Raw genomic sequence first — 18,792 nt, forward strand, 5'->3', positions numbered from 1 at the left:
TCTCTACAGTTTTTTGGCTAGATGTTTCACTTTTAGGCGAAAGCAAATGTTTTTCTAAAGGCGATGAAGCTTTGGCAGTAGGTGTAGTACTAATACTGCCTTGACCACTTTTTTCATCATCTAAAGACTTGACAGGTTCAGGCACTATCAAGTCGGCACTGTCATCTACTACTATTGATAGGTTTTTTGCTGGTGTTTGGATCTCTTTGTTAACTTCTTCTGAAAGCGGTTTGTCATCATTGACATTATCAGATGTTTGTGGATCCGGTTGCGATTCAGAAGTTGCAATATTTTGAGGCCTATCTAAGAATAAAAAAAATATATTTTCAAGATGTTCGTCACGACTACCAGCATCTGGGACTACGATTTCACCTATTTCTTCAGCATCAATGTATTCTACATCATCGTCGTCTTCTACCAACGTGATATAGCTTGATGACATTTTGCGCGCAGTATCAAGCATTTCAGAGAAAGAACTTTTGTCCGATTTTTCATTATCATCTGAAAGTTCGATCTCCTCAGTTGCTGCTACAAGCACATTAGTTAATACCGATGACGGGATATCAGTAGATGAATCTGAAAACGGACCATCACATGCAATAACGACTTTAGCGCCTATTGTTTCGTGTTTACGTCTGCGAGCTATACTATTGTCCCCTTCTGCAGTATCGCTTGTTTCTGAAAGAAAATCAAATTCGCATAGGCGTTTAACTATTTCACTCTCTCTCTGTTCGAGCGACTTGACTGTACTATTTTTTAACGTTCGAATATCATGCTTCTTAGATACATTAGTAAAACGACCCTCAAGATTGTCACTTTCTTCACCTCCATCACTTACCTTTCCTACACCACCAAGTTCCGGTTCTTCTTTTGTAAGAGCGGGTTCAAATTCATGGTAGGTTTGGCCTTTAGCGGGTAAAGCAGGAACACGCTCATACTCAGGCGGCGTGCGGTTTCCACTTTCCCAGCTTCCGAAGTCGCTTTCTAGGGCAGGTTTATGAGCCCGCAGCCAATCAATTTCGATCATATTATTGGCACCTAAATATTGGTGTAACGGTGGGATTTCATTTTCAAGCTCATCGTCTGAATCAGAATCGACCGGTGTCTCAAGTCGAACTTTAACTGTTGCATGCTTGTTGGTACCATCCTTATTGCTTGTAGAACACGAAGGTTGCTCATAATTCGTGCTACAATACTGGTCGGCCTCATCTTCGTCGCCCGTTTTCCTACCACTAGCATCGCCCGTAGCGTTTTGACCGTCAGCAAGACCGGTACGAATAATCGGAGTGCTATACTCACCTCGAACGGGGTGTATAATGGTATCTACGTTAAATTGACTGCTGGAGTCCGCGGAATCGCTGCGGATTAACACTTCTCCGTGAGGGAGCTTGTATACGGACTTTTGGCCGAAATTCGCGCACTCGTCACTGTCACGTTTGTCATTGTCATTGTCTCTGCCGGGAGCCCGAGTGAGCGGGCCGGCTCTCCGCTAGTTAATGGGCGCGTGGAGCCCGCCGGCGAGCGAAGCGGAGCGCGCGGTGCGGTGCACACAGCGGAGAGGCAAATAACACCACAGGCACGGCACTATCAGGCTTAGGAGGGTGATGCCGATCCAGCTGGAAATGTTTTTAGTGTTTTTTTTAGAAAAATATACGGTACCGTTTTTTATTTATTTGTAATAGGTGTACAAACAGTTTACAGTCTAGGCTTCATCGTAAAGATAAGGAATCGTTTTAATAGGAAAGATAGATGGATAGACACTTTTTTAAAAACTTTATTGCACACAATATTGAAGTACAAAAGGCGAACTTTATGCCATATCGTTGAAGTGACAATACTTCTTTTTTTTTAAGAAACCGACTGTTTTTATGCCGAATACTTAAAAATTCAAATTTTAAGTAAAACTTTAGGCCGAACAGAAAATTAAGTACATAAACAAAGAGATAAATGATCGCATAAGCATAATTCTAGATCTTAACGCTTCTTCTTCTTGTCGTGTCGATAAGGTTTTATCTATATGTGATAAGATTTGTGGTCCTATCGCTAGGAAGCGATTACTTCCAGACAACATGGTCTCCACCCTGATATGTGTTTAAAAGGAGATGGAGAAGTGAAAAAAGGGTTTCTTTATACAGAGGGCTGAGTGTGAGTTTGTTTCAAACGCGCTCACTAGTGAGTGCGTCAAAAAATGACATTAAATGTATGACAGATTGTACAGCGCCCCTAAACGGGACTATTCCCACCTCTCGTTCCCACCGCTGCAACTCCTGTGTAGCCAGGATCTACAGCTTGACCGCCACAAAAACCCAACCAATGAAGGTCAAGTTTGTCCCGGGGGAAAGTTAAACTGTCATTGGACCCGCAACGAAATTAATCAGAAGAACATAGGAGGAGTTCGAAATTAAGGTTCGACTTCCCTCCATTGCAAAGCGGATGACAGGTGACAAACAAAGGTTTAATACCTTTAAGTACAGCGCCCCTAGCGGGAAACTATCAAAAACTAAAATTTTCATACAATTTTTAAACGTGTTCACTAGTGAGCGCGTTTGATGTAAACACACACTCAGCCCACAGTACTCCTTTTCATTGTGGACCTGTATACAAGGTGTTAGGTAAATGGGTATATGAGCCGACACTAGCCCATGTTAACATGGGCATATAAATGGTGTGGTGAAGTCAGAAATTTGATATCATTTTTTTTTTAATTTTCATACAAAATAAATTTTATAAAATCCGATTTGTAACAACATGTTAACATGGGCTAGTGTCGGCTCATATACCCATTTACCTAACACCCTGTATAGTTTTGGTACTGACCGTTTGGTGCAGGCGTCGTCGGGAGGGCCGCAGGCGCAGGGATGCATGAAATCGCCCTCGCCGTCAGACATGCAGTGGTATAGCATGCACTGAAGAAAAACATCATATTATTACAACAGGTTAGATAGAAATTTCAATTATTTGTCCGTCAAAAAGATCATTAGAAAATATTAGACTCATATTTTTTATTTTCGTTCTTAATTAAATAATAACAGTGCTAAATCGAGTTGAAATGGCGCGTTACGTCACGCTTGAGTAGAATTTTTACTCAAGAGTGACGTCACGCAACATTTCAACTCAACTGTAATTATTCGATTATGGAAATAAATAAAAAATATGAGTCTAATATTTTCTAATTTTCTGTCTGACGGACTAAATAGAATTTCGATTTCATTACCCAGTCATCATCCCTATTGTGTAAAGCAATCGTAATCATTTGACAGTTCATAACGTACGATAAAGTCAGTTAAACAAAGCGTTTGACAGAATAATCGTACGTTATGAACTGTCAAATGATAACGATTGCTTTACACAATTCCACCTCTGTTCATCTCCGCGAGTTTGCATCGAAAACAAAACACGCGCGACTACACCTCCTGGGATATCTAATCGACAGGACAATCACGAGCGAGCATTGACGCACGCACGTTAGGGTGTCCCGTCGTTGTATGGGAAAAATTTTTTTTTGAGCTACGGTTACGCAAGAGGTATCAAAAGTTGCGTTTTGACATATAGATTACGATTAACATTAAATTTTATTAGATATATGTCATCTTGAGGCCTCTACCTGTCCTTGAACAATTTTAAAATTGCTATTTTAGGAGTTCCCAACATAAACTATAAATAATACAAAAATAGCATTTTTATGAAATTTGAGGGTACACAATGAGTCACAGCAAGGTTTAAAATAGTTGAAAAACCAATAAATCCATAAATGCTTTAAAAACAGAATTGGCTTTTTGACCAGAATTAGGCATTTACGCGCAAGATTTTAATGTGTTCCTTATTAATCCATGGGTCCACCAAGACATCGATTTAATTTGGGGGTACTCAATTCCTTTCTCACAGCAGGTTAATGATTTTATCACGCTATTATAAAACAATGATTGGCATCTCTGAGTGGAAGCTAACAAAAATTGCAGTATATTTTAGAAAATCAACCATAACTTGAAAACCATTTGTCCGATTTGATTACTTTTTTATTTAAATCAAAGCTCTACGTATGCGCTTGATATTTTGTGGTATGAATTGTATCGATAAAATCAACCTTTACTTAGTAATTAAAGGAAAATTGATTATTTTTACATTTTTGTGATACTACTTTTTAAATCATTTTTTTACAAAATGTCTTATATTCTACTAAAAGTTTTACACGAACCAAAGAAGTGTATTAAATTGCCTTTAATTTGGTATATAACATGTATGCGTTTCATAACTAAAAATATATGTTTACTTCCGTTGAAGTTCACCATTGATAAAAAACTGGGTACAGAACAAAAACTTCAGCTAGAAAGTGTATGTAACGTTCTTAAATGTTATTTATATTTAATAGTATGCTAAAACTATTAAACATGTTAATTAGTATTCTGTTTAAATATAATATTTTAAAGATTTTTGGCTAGGTACTTTTTACCTGAAAAAAATCAAAAAGTATATTACTACCATATATTTGGTAAATGTTTATTAAATTTATGCTAAAAGTATGTAATATTATAACAAAAAAGTGCGGTGCAATACCTTACAGCAATAAAACCTCAACAGAAATAATACCAACAGCCTCGCCGAAGAAGTAGGAAATTTGAGAAAAACAAGTCAAAATATGAATTCTGCGAGTTCGAACCAAACCTATTCCTCACTGGAAACAGTCTGTTATTGCCTGCAAATCATATCTTAGGGTTCCACTACCACTGTAATTACAAAATAAAATGAAATAATTGTGAAAAAAATATAATAGATGACAAACAGTGAAGGGCTGATTAAGTGATTTTTTCAGACATCAAAATGCCGGTAGAGCCCTTGAGACATTATTTTATATTTTTTTAATTATTTTTACGCTAATTTACATCTTATTACGCAACTTTTGAGGGGTCTTGTGTAGCGAAAATATAAAAAAAGATATTTCGGGACACCCTAACGCACGTGTATTCTTCGCCCTTTTGCATTGTAAACACAATAAACATTTATGTAAAAACGGCGATGTAATTAATACTGTGCAGTATTTTGACTGCCTGAATAATAATAGAGACACAAAATATAGTTCAAGCTTTTTCATGTATTTCCTCCGCCATTTTCCGCAGTTTGGCACGAACGTCACACATCATTTTACCGAAGTCAGCCCTATGGCTTCGGCGCAGTACTGATCACTGACTTTTGTCAACAAAATGGTGCTCGACTCTTGAGACAAGTTAAATTACACCATATTATTAACGACATTGAGCATACATTTTTTTAAATACTTTCGCGAAGAAAACCTTCTATACGTAGTACTTATTATTATTCTGTGGTATTGGTTAGTAATCGCTAGCTTTATTGATTGGTTCACTGAAACACTTTATCGCCCGTATTCACAAACATTACTATGAGGTCTCACAGTGCGCGTGGACACTAAGGGTGACACACGAACCAATCACAGAGCTCTATTCAACGCTGTGCGTTCGATTTGCTGCTTCACATAAGCTAGCATCGTTTGTGAATACGGGCGTATGTCTATAGAGAGTGTAAATAAGTAGAGTATCCCCATTTTCCTCCATTCAGGGGATGTCTGTCGGGGAAAAATGGACATGACCTAAATAGTAGATACAATAGTATTCTCGGGCCAACGCCCTTCACTTTTTACAAACTTAGTTGCTTGATGCAGGTGAATGGTGATATTTCTCAATACAATTTCATAAAACTTATCTAGTTGTAGTTGGGAGTTCGAATGCCACTCGTGGCATTTGTTAGATTGATGTGCGCGAGCATTTATACTTGAAATCATATATCTATGATTTCAAGTGTAAATGCTTATCAGCAAATAAATAGAGTTGAGCGCAATCAGACATAGGTTTATGCACATACAGAAATAGACAATTTGTCGTAATTATTAAAACCAACATTCGTTCATCAATTAAATTAATGTTTTCCCATCTGGTCATCATAAGCTCTGTTCTTCTCTCTATTGGAATCATTTACAGATTATCAACAGATACCCACACCACCTATATCATATTACCTGAGCGCACTTGATGCAGCTGACGCATTCCACGCAAGACTTGCAGCAGTCCGGCGCGTACTCGCATGCGCCGGCGCGGTTTGCGCTCTCCAAGTACCACTCGTGGCAATGCCTGGAACAACGCGTATAGCTGGATGATATCGTTGTAAGTAGCACTAGTTACAAAGAACATGTAAATTTTTCATCCAGCCATTGCTATCTTCTTGAGGTAGCCGGGCCTTCTACCCTATAGAAGCTTAATTATAAAGTGTGTATATGTTACGGTTAATGTGATAAATTGAAAATTATTAATAATAACCGGTTATTATGAATAATTACCGACAGTCGCGGTAAAAGTAATAAATTAATCACATTTAACAGTGATTATTTAATAATTCAACCTTAGTACTAACAAATTTCATAAAAGAGAACAACATCTTGTGTACGTGCTCGTGTACAGCCAAACTTTTGAACGTTTTGATATCACATATTAATATAATTTGGCATAATGAGTTTAGAATGTTTCTTGCATAATATTACTTTTCCATGATGCCTATAACATAATGTTTTGATTTAAAGTGAAAAATAGGTTAAGGTGCGGCGGGGGTGGCCCTTGGGCCACCCCTAAGCCGCCTATTTAGTTTTAAACACACATAAATGATCTCATATTAATCACATTTACCAAATCATGCGGTAATTATTCATAATAACCGGCGATTATTCATAATTTTCACATTTATCACTTTGACCGTAACATATACATTTGAAAGAAAGATTTTTTGCCATGGACATCACAAAATAGTAAGACACGGGTCTCAACGCGGGTCTTTTTATTTTAGTTGAAATGGCACGCGAAAGTTTAAAATCTGACATCACAAAAGACAAAAGAGGTAAAAAAAAGAAAACAAGTCAGAGGTAACACATAAAACATACAATGGAAGAGAAAGTAAACTGAGCAGTGCCACCCTGTCGCACAGCGATGCCCATCGCAATGGGACCCCACTCAGCATATGCCGTGGCCCCCCGGTGAGGAAAGCCACGACGCTGGTTTTCAGTGTGTCCCATGCCGATTTGTAACCAATGTCAAGTAGTTGCCACAAGAGCACAATTTTCTTCCCAACCAGTCGCTATTATCTTAAGGTCGTCTGTCCATCAAGCCTGATATCTCACCTGCATTTGATTCTGTCCTGGAAGGTTTTGTAACCAATGTCAAGTAGCTGCCACAAGAGCACAATATTCTTCCCAACCAGCCGTTGCTATTATCTTAAGGTCGTCAGTCCATCAAGCCTATTATATCTCACCTGCACTTGATTCTGACCTGGAAGGTTTTGTAACCAATGTCAAGTAGCTGCCACAAGAGCACAATATTCTTCCCAACCAGCCGCTGCTATTATCTTAAGGTCGTCAGTCCATCAAGCCTATAAATCTCACCTGCATTTGATCCTGGCTTGGAAGGTTTTGTAACCAATGTCAAGTAGCTGCCACAAGAGCACAATTTTCTTCCCAACCAGCAGCTACTATTATCTTAAGGTCGTCAGTCCATCAAGCCTATTGTATCTCACCTGCACTTGATTCTGTCCTGGAAGGTTTTGTAACCAATGTCAAGTAGCTGCCACAAGAGCACAATATTCTTCCCAACCAGCCGCTGCTATTATCTTAAGGTCGTCAGTCCATCAAGCCTATAATATCTTACCTGCACCTGATTCTGTCCTAGAAGGTTTTGTAACCAATGTCAAGTAGCTGCCACAAGAGCACAATATTCTTCCCAACCAGTCGCTGTTATCTTAAGGTCGTCGGTCCATCAAGCCTATTATATCTTACCTGCACTTGATTCTGACCTGGAAGGTTTTGTAACCAATGTCAAGTAGCTGCCACAAGAGCACAATATTCTTCCCAACCAGCCGCTGCTAATATCTTAAGGTCGTCAGTCCATCAAGCCTATTATATCTCACCTGCACTTGTTTCTGGCCTGGCAGGTTTTGTAACCAATGTTAAGTAGCTGCCACAAAATCACAATCTTTTTCCCAACCAGTCGCTATTATCTTAAGGTCGTCAGTCCATCAAGCCTATAAATCCCACCTGCATTTGATCCTGGCTTGGAAGGTGGTATCCGGCGGCTTCTTTCCGGGCAGCGGCGGCGGTCCGGTGTACCCACGCATCTTTTTTATTGACCCTGGAGATACAAAACAATCGTCATCAGCATCGTCATCAGTCCTATTAAGATTTTCGTTCTACTTCCTTTCTAAAGTTGCTGTGCCCTAACTGGGTCCACATCAGGGATGTTATGGATATCCGTAACCGAAACCGAAACTATCGGATATCGGAAATAAAAAAATATCCGTAACCGATTCAAAAGTTTCGGATAAAGGCGGAGTCTAAATCTTAATACATATTTTTAATATTTTTGTTACTTGTCTGGCATCGGCACCATTCTGAAATACCCGCCTGTTTTACCTTTATCATAGGTACCGTCATAGTACACAAAGTGACTACCTATGTGGGTCACGCAGCATCTTGCCATTTGAATTTTACCTTCTTAAAATTGTAATATCCATAACCGAAATTATCCGAAACTTTCGGATCCGAAATGATTTACTATCCTAAACCGTAACCGAAACCGATATAATATTATTATAATATCCGTATCCATAACCGAAACTTCATAACCATAACATCCCTGGACTCCACATTGTATAAGTGCTTAAATAGGGTACTAAAAAAGCAAGAGTTTTAATTAGTCCGTCAGTTAGCTTATCAATAAATTAACTTTTAAAAAAATAAAACCGACTTCAAATGCGTGAACACAAAAAAAAAACTAAAAATTAAAAATATTGCGTATAAAAAAGTTCATCCCCAATTTTCCACCCTTGGGGGTGAAATATTTTCTTCAAATTCGCATGAAACCACCCTTTTGATAATACCTATTCAACAAAAAAAGAATCGTTCAAATTGATTTATAATCGGCGGAGATATTGCGTATAAAAAAGTTCATCCCCAATTTTCCACCCTTGGGGGTTGTTTTTTCTATTATTAAATTTAAATGGGACCACCCTTGAAGTATTACCTATACGCCGAAAAAATTTTTTTTTAAATCGGTTCATAATTGGCGGAGTTATCGCGTAACAAACATAGAAAAAAAAAAAAACATACGGGTCGAATTGAGAACCTCCTCCTTTTTTGAAGTCGGTTGAAAACTACTCGACACGTATTTTTCACTTTTTACAACTAATGAAAATGTAAAGAGATAAAGCGTGCCAAAGTTCTAAAGAAAAGGCCCGTGACGTCAGTGAGTGCGTAAAAGTGCAGCACTTTGTGACGTCGCGCGGAACTTCAACGCACTATAACTTTGTAATTATTTGTTTGATTAACAATTAAAAATATACGTGTCCAATATTTTTTTATACTAAAATTGACGGACTAAAAAATTTTTTTTAGGAAACTAGCCTATGTGCAATGTAATAAACGATTGAATATTGAGTATTAGGTTAGATATTTCACTGATATTATAAAAACCAAACCTCAAAGGAGCTAAGTAAACTAAACCTCAAGTATGATGAGCGAATGTTGGGCTTTTTAAGCAATGAATTTACATTTAATTCGATTCCACCAAATGAAACGATAATGAAGATGATAATAAATGTAAGATAATTTACACAAAATGGCGCAGGAATATGTTGTTTCTCGCTTCAAGCAATCAGTTGAGTTGATTCGCAGTCAAACGCATTACAATAAAACTCTAAAAAATACAAACAGCACATCTAGTCACTGTGTCTTCTTATGTAGTTGTAATGATTGTTTTTTCAACATCAAGTCTGACATGCTACCGTTTGTACAGAACCGATAACCAGGGGTTCCCTAACTTATTTGAGACGCGCCCCCTTTCGACCATACAAAACATTCCGCTCCTCCAGTCAAGATTATTAAAATTTGTTGGTCGTATCGAGCAGTTTGGAATGCATTCTCTCAGTGGTCGCAGGTGTTTTATAGTTAAGCATACAGATGGGCCACGCCCCCCTTTAAACCGCCCCCCACTTTGGGAACCAATGCAGTAGACAACATACACAATTTGTCAAGGACAGAATATAAAAGCAAAATAAGAAAAAGGAATAAAGACGTCACTTTCAAACAAACGTAGAAAAATATGGTTTTTCATTTTGCTCTCTTCTTAATATTACAAAATATTATGTAGAGAAACACAATTTTATTGCAAAACTAGCTTTCCGCCCGCGGCTTCGCCCGCGTGGAATTTTGTCTGTCATAGAAAAACAATATCGCGCGCGTATTTGCTCACCGTTTAGACCTACCCTGGACTACGACAAACATTTTAAAACCAAAATCAGCTCAATCGGCCCAGCCGTTCTCGAATTTTAATCAGACTAACGAACATCAATTCATTTTTATTTATATAGATAGACATATATATATATATAGATAACCAAGTAATTTTGCTAACTTACCAGAGTCTCGCTTGAGCAGAGGCGGCTTGGTGTTGGGCGAAGACTTCTCCGAGCTGATCACGCCAGCGGCGCTCACGGCTGGGTATGTGTAGTCGTGGATCTGTGGCCAAAGGACACGATGTTTTAATCCGGGGCATATGTAAAAAAAATTTTTTTTTGAGCTTAAAAAAATTTTTTTTTGGAGCTTAAAACATGAGAATAGGGTTTATGATGTGGTGGGAATTATATTACCACATGATAATAAGGTTAAAGATATGGGGGAATATATTCCTACTGCCTTACGGGTCAAAGGTTACTAGTTCGTAAGTTTGCTTGTGAAATAAAAGACGTCCACTGCTGAAAGTAGGTCTCCCCAATGATATCTACAACGATTGGACCTGCGCTGTACGCATCCATATTATATGTATTTGTGATCCGTACAAGCTTTGTTTAACTTCCAATTTCCAAGGATGTTTTTTATAAAAAACATTGATAAGATCTGCAGGAGAACCAAAGTGACTAACATAGCCCGCAGAATCGCTAAAATCTAGTGGCAGTGGGTGGGGCACATAGCTCGCAGAGCTGAAAGCCGTTGGGGCAGAAAAGTTCTCGAGCGGCGACCACGAGCCGGAAGACGTAGTGGACAGGCCCTTCCACTAGGTCAGCGGTTCCCAAACTTATTTTGCCCACTTTGAGAATAAATTATTTTTAGCGCCCCCATTTGTAGTCGAGAGTCGAGTGCTCAGTCGGTGTCTAAGAGACCTCCTAGTAAATGACGCCTCTCACAACACAACGTCCCGTTTTTTTTCTGGGTCTCTTACCGCCCCCCTTTAAGTCTGCAGCGCCCACAAGGGGGCGTTATCGCCCACTTTGGGAAAGACTGCACTAGGTGGACCGACGATCTGGTTAAGGTTGCGGGAGGCAAACCCCTTATTTGCCTCCGGGTCGTCTTCCTAGTGGAGACTAAGAGGTCTGATGACGATGATGATGAATGAAGCCTGGGTAGCCCCATTAGACCTATAGCTCAAATAGAACGTACTAAATTTCGTAGCTAATTATCGAATTTTGCATCAATGCCCTGTAATCGGAGAGCCTAGGTATTTGATACGTCATAGGAAAAATATTTCTTTTCGAAGCACACTATTATACTTTTTACTTTAATAAATAGAAACTAATGACAAAGAAATAACATTGTAGACAAAATCTGTATTGAATTGACGGAAAATTTTGAATAATTATTCTCATTTTAAGTCGCATAAAGAATCGTTCACTCGATATAAAATGTATACAGATTATCAAATTAAAATATTTATTTGCACATTTTTGGATAAGCATAAATTAGTATACAAATCGTATAGTTTTTGCAACTCACGAAGGCGAGTGAGCTTTACTTGTGTGTGTACGTGTACGTACATGCACATAACGAAATCAGAACTGTCAAAACTTTCGGAAAACGAACAGTAGCGAGCCACCACACATGTAAAGCTCGGTAGCGCATTTTCTTACATAACTTTTCAATTCCTATCATTGGAAATCCGAAAATATTTCTCATACAATTTGATACCATAATGATCATTCTTCATAAAAAATTTAAAACCTACATATTTAAAAACATAATCATTGATATTCATAATATCACTAATCATACACTTAGTTTTTACTAATATTTGTTTTCATATATTTTTCTATACTAATGATCGAAACTCATAATCATTCGAATAAATAACTATAATATTCATAAATGTGATGTATCCTAATATTTGTTTTCATAAATTTATTACTCATAAGTGTATTTATCCATATTAATATAGTACAGTCCACTATGAAAATTTGCTGTAGTCTGTTTCAACTACCTATTTTAAAGTTTTTTGTCACTTTCTAAGTTTTGAATTTTATGGAATTGGGAAAGAAGTACCGAGTTTGAAGCGTTCATGAGCAGACATAATATTGCAGTTGAATATTCAAGTTCTGAATTTGATTATTGATGAATAATAAAATAAATCCTACTAGCTCGATTGATGGTTTCATTTAATTTATTTAAGCCAGGTTACCTTTAACAACATTTTTCGTTCATTTATGAAAATATCAAATTAGCCCGTAATCCTGAATCCTGATACATAAATTTAGCCTATTAATTTAACACATGTACGACTGTACTCAGTGTTGCACTATCAAATGCAATTGAAGCGCCTCTATGCCAGGGTTTTTATGTTCCTGGTCAGGCTATAATATCTTTCGGCATCTTATATTGAAATATTATTTATTTATTATTATTATTATTTATTAACTTCTCTTCCGCAATGTTAAGGGGTTTTCTAGGCATTGCCTTACTGAGTGTTTCGTTTTAGGGCTCTTTCCGACGAAAACATCCCGTTTTTTGCAGGATCTCGTTTAGTAGATACGTGTTTTAATATTAACTTTCAACGAACATCCCGTTTGCAGTTTCGCGCAAAAGATTTCGATAAAGCAAACTTAGGTAATTAATGAAATATAGAGGAAAAGTTGCATTGGGGGAGGCCTATGTTCAGCAGTGGACGTCCTGTGGCAGAAATAGAGAGAAAAAGAGAAAGTTCTAAGCCCAGCAGTGGGACTCACTTGGGAACGATTACGTGGACAGCGTGATGGCGGACAGTATAGCATCGGAATCATGGGAGATAAAATATTTTCAGGATTTTGTCATTTACTATCAAAATAGAGTTGATTTTCGGGATATTTTGTTCTTAGTCTAGGCGCAGACCACCAACTTTTTGTCGGCCGATAGTTTAGTCGGGCAGTTAATCAATATGGGTATGTATGGAAGTGCGCACATTACACCGATTTGATTTTCATACAAATTAGGCCCAGAAAACACGGTAAAACGCAACTGCAACGAAACTGCAACTTCTAGTTACTTTTGAGTTGCATCTAAGTTTCTGCCATAGATTCCGTTGAGATACCACACTTGACGCGACCAGTTTGACCAGTTCAAACCGGCTTCAAACTGGTCGCGTCATGTGTGGTCTCTCAACGGATGCTATGGGAGAAACTTAGATGCAACTCAAAAGTAACTAGAAGTTGCAGATTCGTTGCAGTTGCGTTTCACCGTGTGTTCTGGGCCTTAAAATCGCGCTCAAACTACGGCCGACTAAAAGCGAAAAATCGGCAGAATTTCGCCAAATCTCGACCATATGCTGAAATAATGATGATGATGGTACTTACCGCCGAAAGATGCACGTAGGGGCAGCGATCAGGATCGGAGTCGTCGCCCACTTTGTCGTCGAATTGCACTTCGTACTGCTTCAGAGAGTCTGCAACCAAATTGATTTAGTTAGATAAATTATGTAAGGTGGTATGAGTAGGTAAGGAAAAATACTTATTTATAGGACTATGAATGTTAGAATGAACGTCCGAAATACCGCAGTGTCTCAAGTCAAAAGTCTTGAACCAGTGTGTGTTGCCAATGATGTATACGGATCTGAGACGTGGTCGCTTACTATGGGCCTCATAAGAAGGCTCAAGGTCACCCAAAGGGCGATGGAGCGGGCTATGCTCGGAGTTTCCCTGCGTGATCGAATCAGAAATGAGGAGATCCGCAGGAGAACCAGAGTGACTGACATAGCCCGCAAATTCGCTAAAATCAAGTGGCAGTGGGCGGGGCACATAGCTCGTAGAGCTGACGGCCGCTGGGGGAGGAAAGTTCTTGAGTGGCGACCACGAGCCGGAAGACGTAGCGTGGGCAGGCCTCCCACTAGGTGGACCGACGATCTGGTAAAGGTCGCGGGAGGTGCCTGGATGCGAGCGGTGCAGGACCGGTCTTTGTAGAAATCCTTGGGGGAGGCCTTTGTCCAGCAGTGGACGTCTTTCGGCTGAAACGACGACGACACGACCGCGACAGTCCAATTTTTTCGGGATCCTGCATTACTGAATCCCGCAAAACGGGATTGCCCTAAAAAGTGGGAAAGGGCCCTTACAGCTTGAGCATGTTCATCTTCTACATGACAAACTGAGCATTTCGCGAGTATATTGTTGCTGCGAAAGCTAAAGTTCAAAGCCCAGCTGTGGGCGTGGGACTCACCTGGGCGCGGGTGCGTGGTCACCGTAATAGCAAAGATGATAGGAAACTGGGTGAGTTAGCATAAGGAGCTTCTGAAGATTTAAGCCCAGCAGTGGGCGTGGAACTCACCTGGGCGCGGGTGCGTGGGCACCGTAATAGCAGAGATGAAAGGCATCCGTCTTTTTTTTGCGTCTATCTAAAGCCTGGTCCGTGAGCACGTAGAATTTTGTCCAATGACCCCAAGCTACCCATCCTTAGGCCTCAGCCTCGAACTTAGCGGGCAGCGGGGCGGGAGCGGCGGCGGCGCGGCAGCGGCAGGATCTTATGCGTGAAATCAAATAGACCGGTTCTCGAAAACAGCGGCGCGGCAGCGGCGCCGGAGCGGGCAACGAGCGGGCAGCGGCGAGGGAGCGGGTAACGAGCGGGCAGCGCACTCCTTTTTTTGCCCACAATAAATCGAGCGTTAGGAATAAATTTGAATCGAAATAAAATTGTCGCCGTTGTTCAGACATTTCGTTTGCGAATAAAAACAAATATCTCGACAATACAAACCCCGAACACAACACTTCGCCGCTAAAGCGCCGCGCGAGCTGCCCGCTGGTTTCGAGAACGGGTCTGCGTTGCCCGCCCCGCTCCCGCGCCGCCGCCGCCGCCGCCCCGCTGCCCGCTAAGTTCGAGGCTGAGGCCTCCGCTAAGTCGAGGCTGAGGCCTTATCGCTCGCGCGTAATTATATTGCAGCGACGGGCGCCCGCAGTGAGTGTGCGAGCGCGACAGCAACATAATTACGCGCGAGCGATAAGGATGGGTAGCTTGGGTCATTGGACAAAATTCTACGTGCTCACGGACCAGGCTTTAGTTGAGCTGTATATCTATGCCCAGCTATGGGCGTGGGACTCACCTGGGCGCGGGTGCGTGGGCAGCGTAATGGCGGACAGTATCGGCGTCTGGGTGAGCTGGTACTAGCGACTGCTGGAGATGTAAGCCCAGCTGTGGGCGTGGGGCTCACGTGAGAAACATGATGGCAGACTGAGTATTTGGCGAGTATATTAAAGCTGTGGTGGCTGTACATCTATGCCCAGCAGTGGGCGTGGGACTCATCTAGGCGCGGGTGAGTGAGCAGCGCGATGGTGGACAGGAGACAAATTCCTGTTTGTTATACCTGTGGCGGTCAAAGATCTAAGCCCAGCAGTGGGCGTGGGACTCACCTGGGCGCGGGTGCGTGGGCAGCGTAATGGCGGACAGTATCGGTGTCTGGGTGAGCTGGTACTAGCGACTGCTAGAGATGTAAGCCCAGCAGTGGGTGTGGGACTCACCTGGACGCGGGTGCGTGTGAAACGTAATGGCGGACAGTATCTGCGTCTGGATGAGCTGTTATTGTGACTAAAGCCCGGTCTGTGAGCACGTAGAATTTTGTCCAATGACCCCAAGCTACCCATCCTTATCGCTCGCGCGTTATTATGTTGCTGTCGCGCTCGCACACTCACTGCGGGTGCCCGTCGCACAGTCGCGACAGCAATATAATTACGCGCGAGCGATAAGGTTGGGTAGCTAATGGTCATTGGACAAAATTCTACGTGCTCACGGACCGGGCTTTCCTAAACATTTAGTTAGATCTTCGTATGGCAAACTGGGCTTTATCTGGTCCTAGCCCAGCAGTGGGCGTGGGACTCACCTGGGCGCGGGTGCGTGGGCAGCGTAATGGCGGACAGAATCGGCGTCTGGGTGAGCTGGTCCGGCCGGCGGCGGCTGGCGGTGGAATTCTCGGAGCTGGAGCGAGAGTCCGAAGGGAGATTCAGACACTAGAAAAGAATAAGATAGATTATGTCATTGTTACTGTCAAAGTGATAAATGTGAAAATTATGAATAATCGCCGGTTATTATGAATAATTACCGCATGATTTGGTAAATGTGATTAATAATATGAGGTCATTTATGTGTGTATAAAACTAAATAGGCGGCTTAGGGGTGGCCCAAGGGCCACCCCCGCCGCACCTTAACCTATTTTTCACTTTAAATCAAAACATTATGTTATAGGCACCATGGAAAAGTAATATTATGCAAGAAACACTCCAAACTCATTATGCCAAATTATATTAATATTATGATAGCAAAACGTTCAAAAATTTGGCTGTACACGAGCACGTACCTACACAAGATGTTGTTCTCTTTTATTAAATTTGTTAGTACTAAGCTTGAATTATTAAATAATCAAAATGTGATTAATTTATCACTTTTACCGCGACTGTCGGTAATTATTCATAATAACCGGTTATTATTAATAATTTTCAATTTATCACATTAACCGTAACATCATCATTCATCATCTATTTATGTATGTTTAGAAAATATTATGCAGCTTACTATTTTATTTATTTTACCAATGGTCCATGACCCTCTCTCGGCATGGGGCACACTGAAAACCAGCGCCGTGGCCTTCGTCACCGTGGGCCACGGCATATGCTGAGTGGGGTCCCGTTGCAGTGGGCATCTTGTTGGTGAATGGGTGGCACTGCTCAGTTTACTCTTGTTTTTTTTCTTGTTCCATTATTATGTGCCACTGTCATGTCTATGTAATTGCCTGTATTTGTGTGATGTCCATTGTAATAAATGTATATTTCTTTCTTTCTTTCATCAATTCATCATCATCATCAGAGGGCCTCGTGTGAGTTCACATCAAACGCGCTCACTGGTGAACGCGTCAAAAAATTAAATTAAATGTATGACGGATTGTACAGCCCCTAGCGGAAACGTTCAAGAACTAAATTTTTCATACATTTTTTTAACTCACAATTAGCCCACAGGTTATTTAGTGTCAACTAAAGCCTGGTCCGTGAGCACGTAGAATTTTGTCCAATGACCCCAAGCTACCCATCCTTATCGCTCGCGCGTAATTATGTTGCTGTCGCGCTCGCACACTCACTGCGGGCGCCCGTCGCACAGTCACGACAGCAATAAAGCACGGCTTTTACGAGACCTCTAATTTACCAACAAAAATACATCAATGTTTGGTTCAAAATTCAACACTCAAAAAACAGTTTTACAATTTGTATGGGGAAATGGATTTATTTTTGAGATTAAGACTTTGGTCCCATACAAAATGTTGTTATTCGAGAGATCCTTTTGAGATATCAATAGGACTTTTAAATACCTTTTCTTCCAATATTGTTGTTCTGTAAGATTTTTCCTACAACGATGAAAAATAAAAATGTCGGATTGATTCAGTTGCACTTTAAAAAAATAATTGTTGTGAATAAGTTTTACGTATTTTATTTGTTTTCATTTTCCTTGTCGACTTAATGAGGGCTATGTCGTTTTAGCGCTCACCAGTCTGCGCCACTGTAGAGTAAGGTCCTGTCACTTGCTAGTAGCGAAGACAGTGGCACCAACTGGTGAGCGCTAAAGTGGTAGGAGGACTATCGCATTTGCACTCATCAAGATGGCGCCACTGTAGAGTAAGGGCCTGTCAATCGCCAGGGGTGCCAACTGTTAAGTATAAAAACGATAGCCCTCATTACGATACATTACAGAAAACATTGTTTAAAACACCGCCCTAGTTTCACTTGCCTGCATTTCTGTCTCCATCTCAACTATTTTTTATTATTAAAACCTTTCATAAATAAATTCTATCTTCCAACACTTTTATTACTACAAATTCTTCAGTCCAAAACTGTTACTACACCAGTGACTTATTCGCAACTAACTTTGAAGAAGCCTTGCTTACTCGACCTTAACATAATAAGATTATTGTCCAATTTTTAGCAATCCATTGAAATATTATTATGAACCGGAACTATCGCGTTACGTGCATTACCCACGTATTATCGCATTAACTATGTAAATATTACCCATATTAATATACATTAATGGGTCATAATGAATGAAGTTGAGGAATAGAACAATTTTATATGTAAAACTAAAATTCAAGAATGGATAAACTAATAATTTTTGAAAGTTCGTTGGAGCAGGAGGAAAGGAAAAATTAAAAAAAAAATTGTCTATGGAATATGAATATGTAATTGATTTTTTTTAATGATTAGCAGTCACATATCTTCTCTTATCTGCAGATCATCGGCTAAATACGTTTATGATAAAAGAGTTTAACGGCTGTTTGGGGTAGTGGTTCGGATACCGGTCTACAATGCCATTTTTGTTCACGAACATATTTATGCGAAACGAAACGTCGAAGCTTAGTTCAAAACAGCCAGTCTAATGGCATTTTCTATGTCTTTGGTAGTGATTTTTACGCTACCAACCGGCCCTAGTAGAAATCATTAGGGTAGGCCTATGTTCAGCAGTGGACGTCCAATGGCTGAAAA

The 18,792-nt window shown here is 40.3% G+C and overlaps 1 protein-coding gene across 1 annotated transcript in view; it reads right to left on the reverse strand.

Moving 5' to 3' along the window:
* Positions 1-1,400: 1,400 nt before the first annotated feature.
* Spred (Sprouty-related protein with EVH-1 domain) overlaps positions 1,401-18,792 on the reverse strand; it is a 34,721-nt gene continuing 17,329 nt past the window's right edge. Inside the window, exons 6-12 of the mRNA XM_028308130.1 lie at positions 16,149-16,275; positions 13,642-13,730; positions 10,465-10,564; positions 8,087-8,180; positions 6,029-6,140; positions 2,818-2,906; positions 1,401-1,616 (exon numbers count right to left, since the gene is read on the reverse strand). Of these exons, the coding sequence (XP_028163931.1) occupies positions 1,490-1,616; positions 2,818-2,906; positions 6,029-6,140; positions 8,087-8,180; positions 10,465-10,564; positions 13,642-13,730; positions 16,149-16,275 (738 nt within the window). The 3' untranslated portion in view covers positions 1,401-1,489. The remainder of the gene's footprint in view (positions 1,617-2,817; positions 2,907-6,028; positions 6,141-8,086; positions 8,181-10,464; positions 10,565-13,641; positions 13,731-16,148; positions 16,276-18,792) is intronic.

The sequence above is a fragment of the Ostrinia furnacalis genome, unplaced genomic scaffold (assembly GCF_004193835.3).
Source record: "Ostrinia furnacalis isolate ACB-3 unplaced genomic scaffold, ASM419383v2 OfSCF2392, whole genome shotgun sequence".
Taxonomy (NCBI): domain Eukaryota; kingdom Metazoa; phylum Arthropoda; class Insecta; order Lepidoptera; family Crambidae; genus Ostrinia; species Ostrinia furnacalis.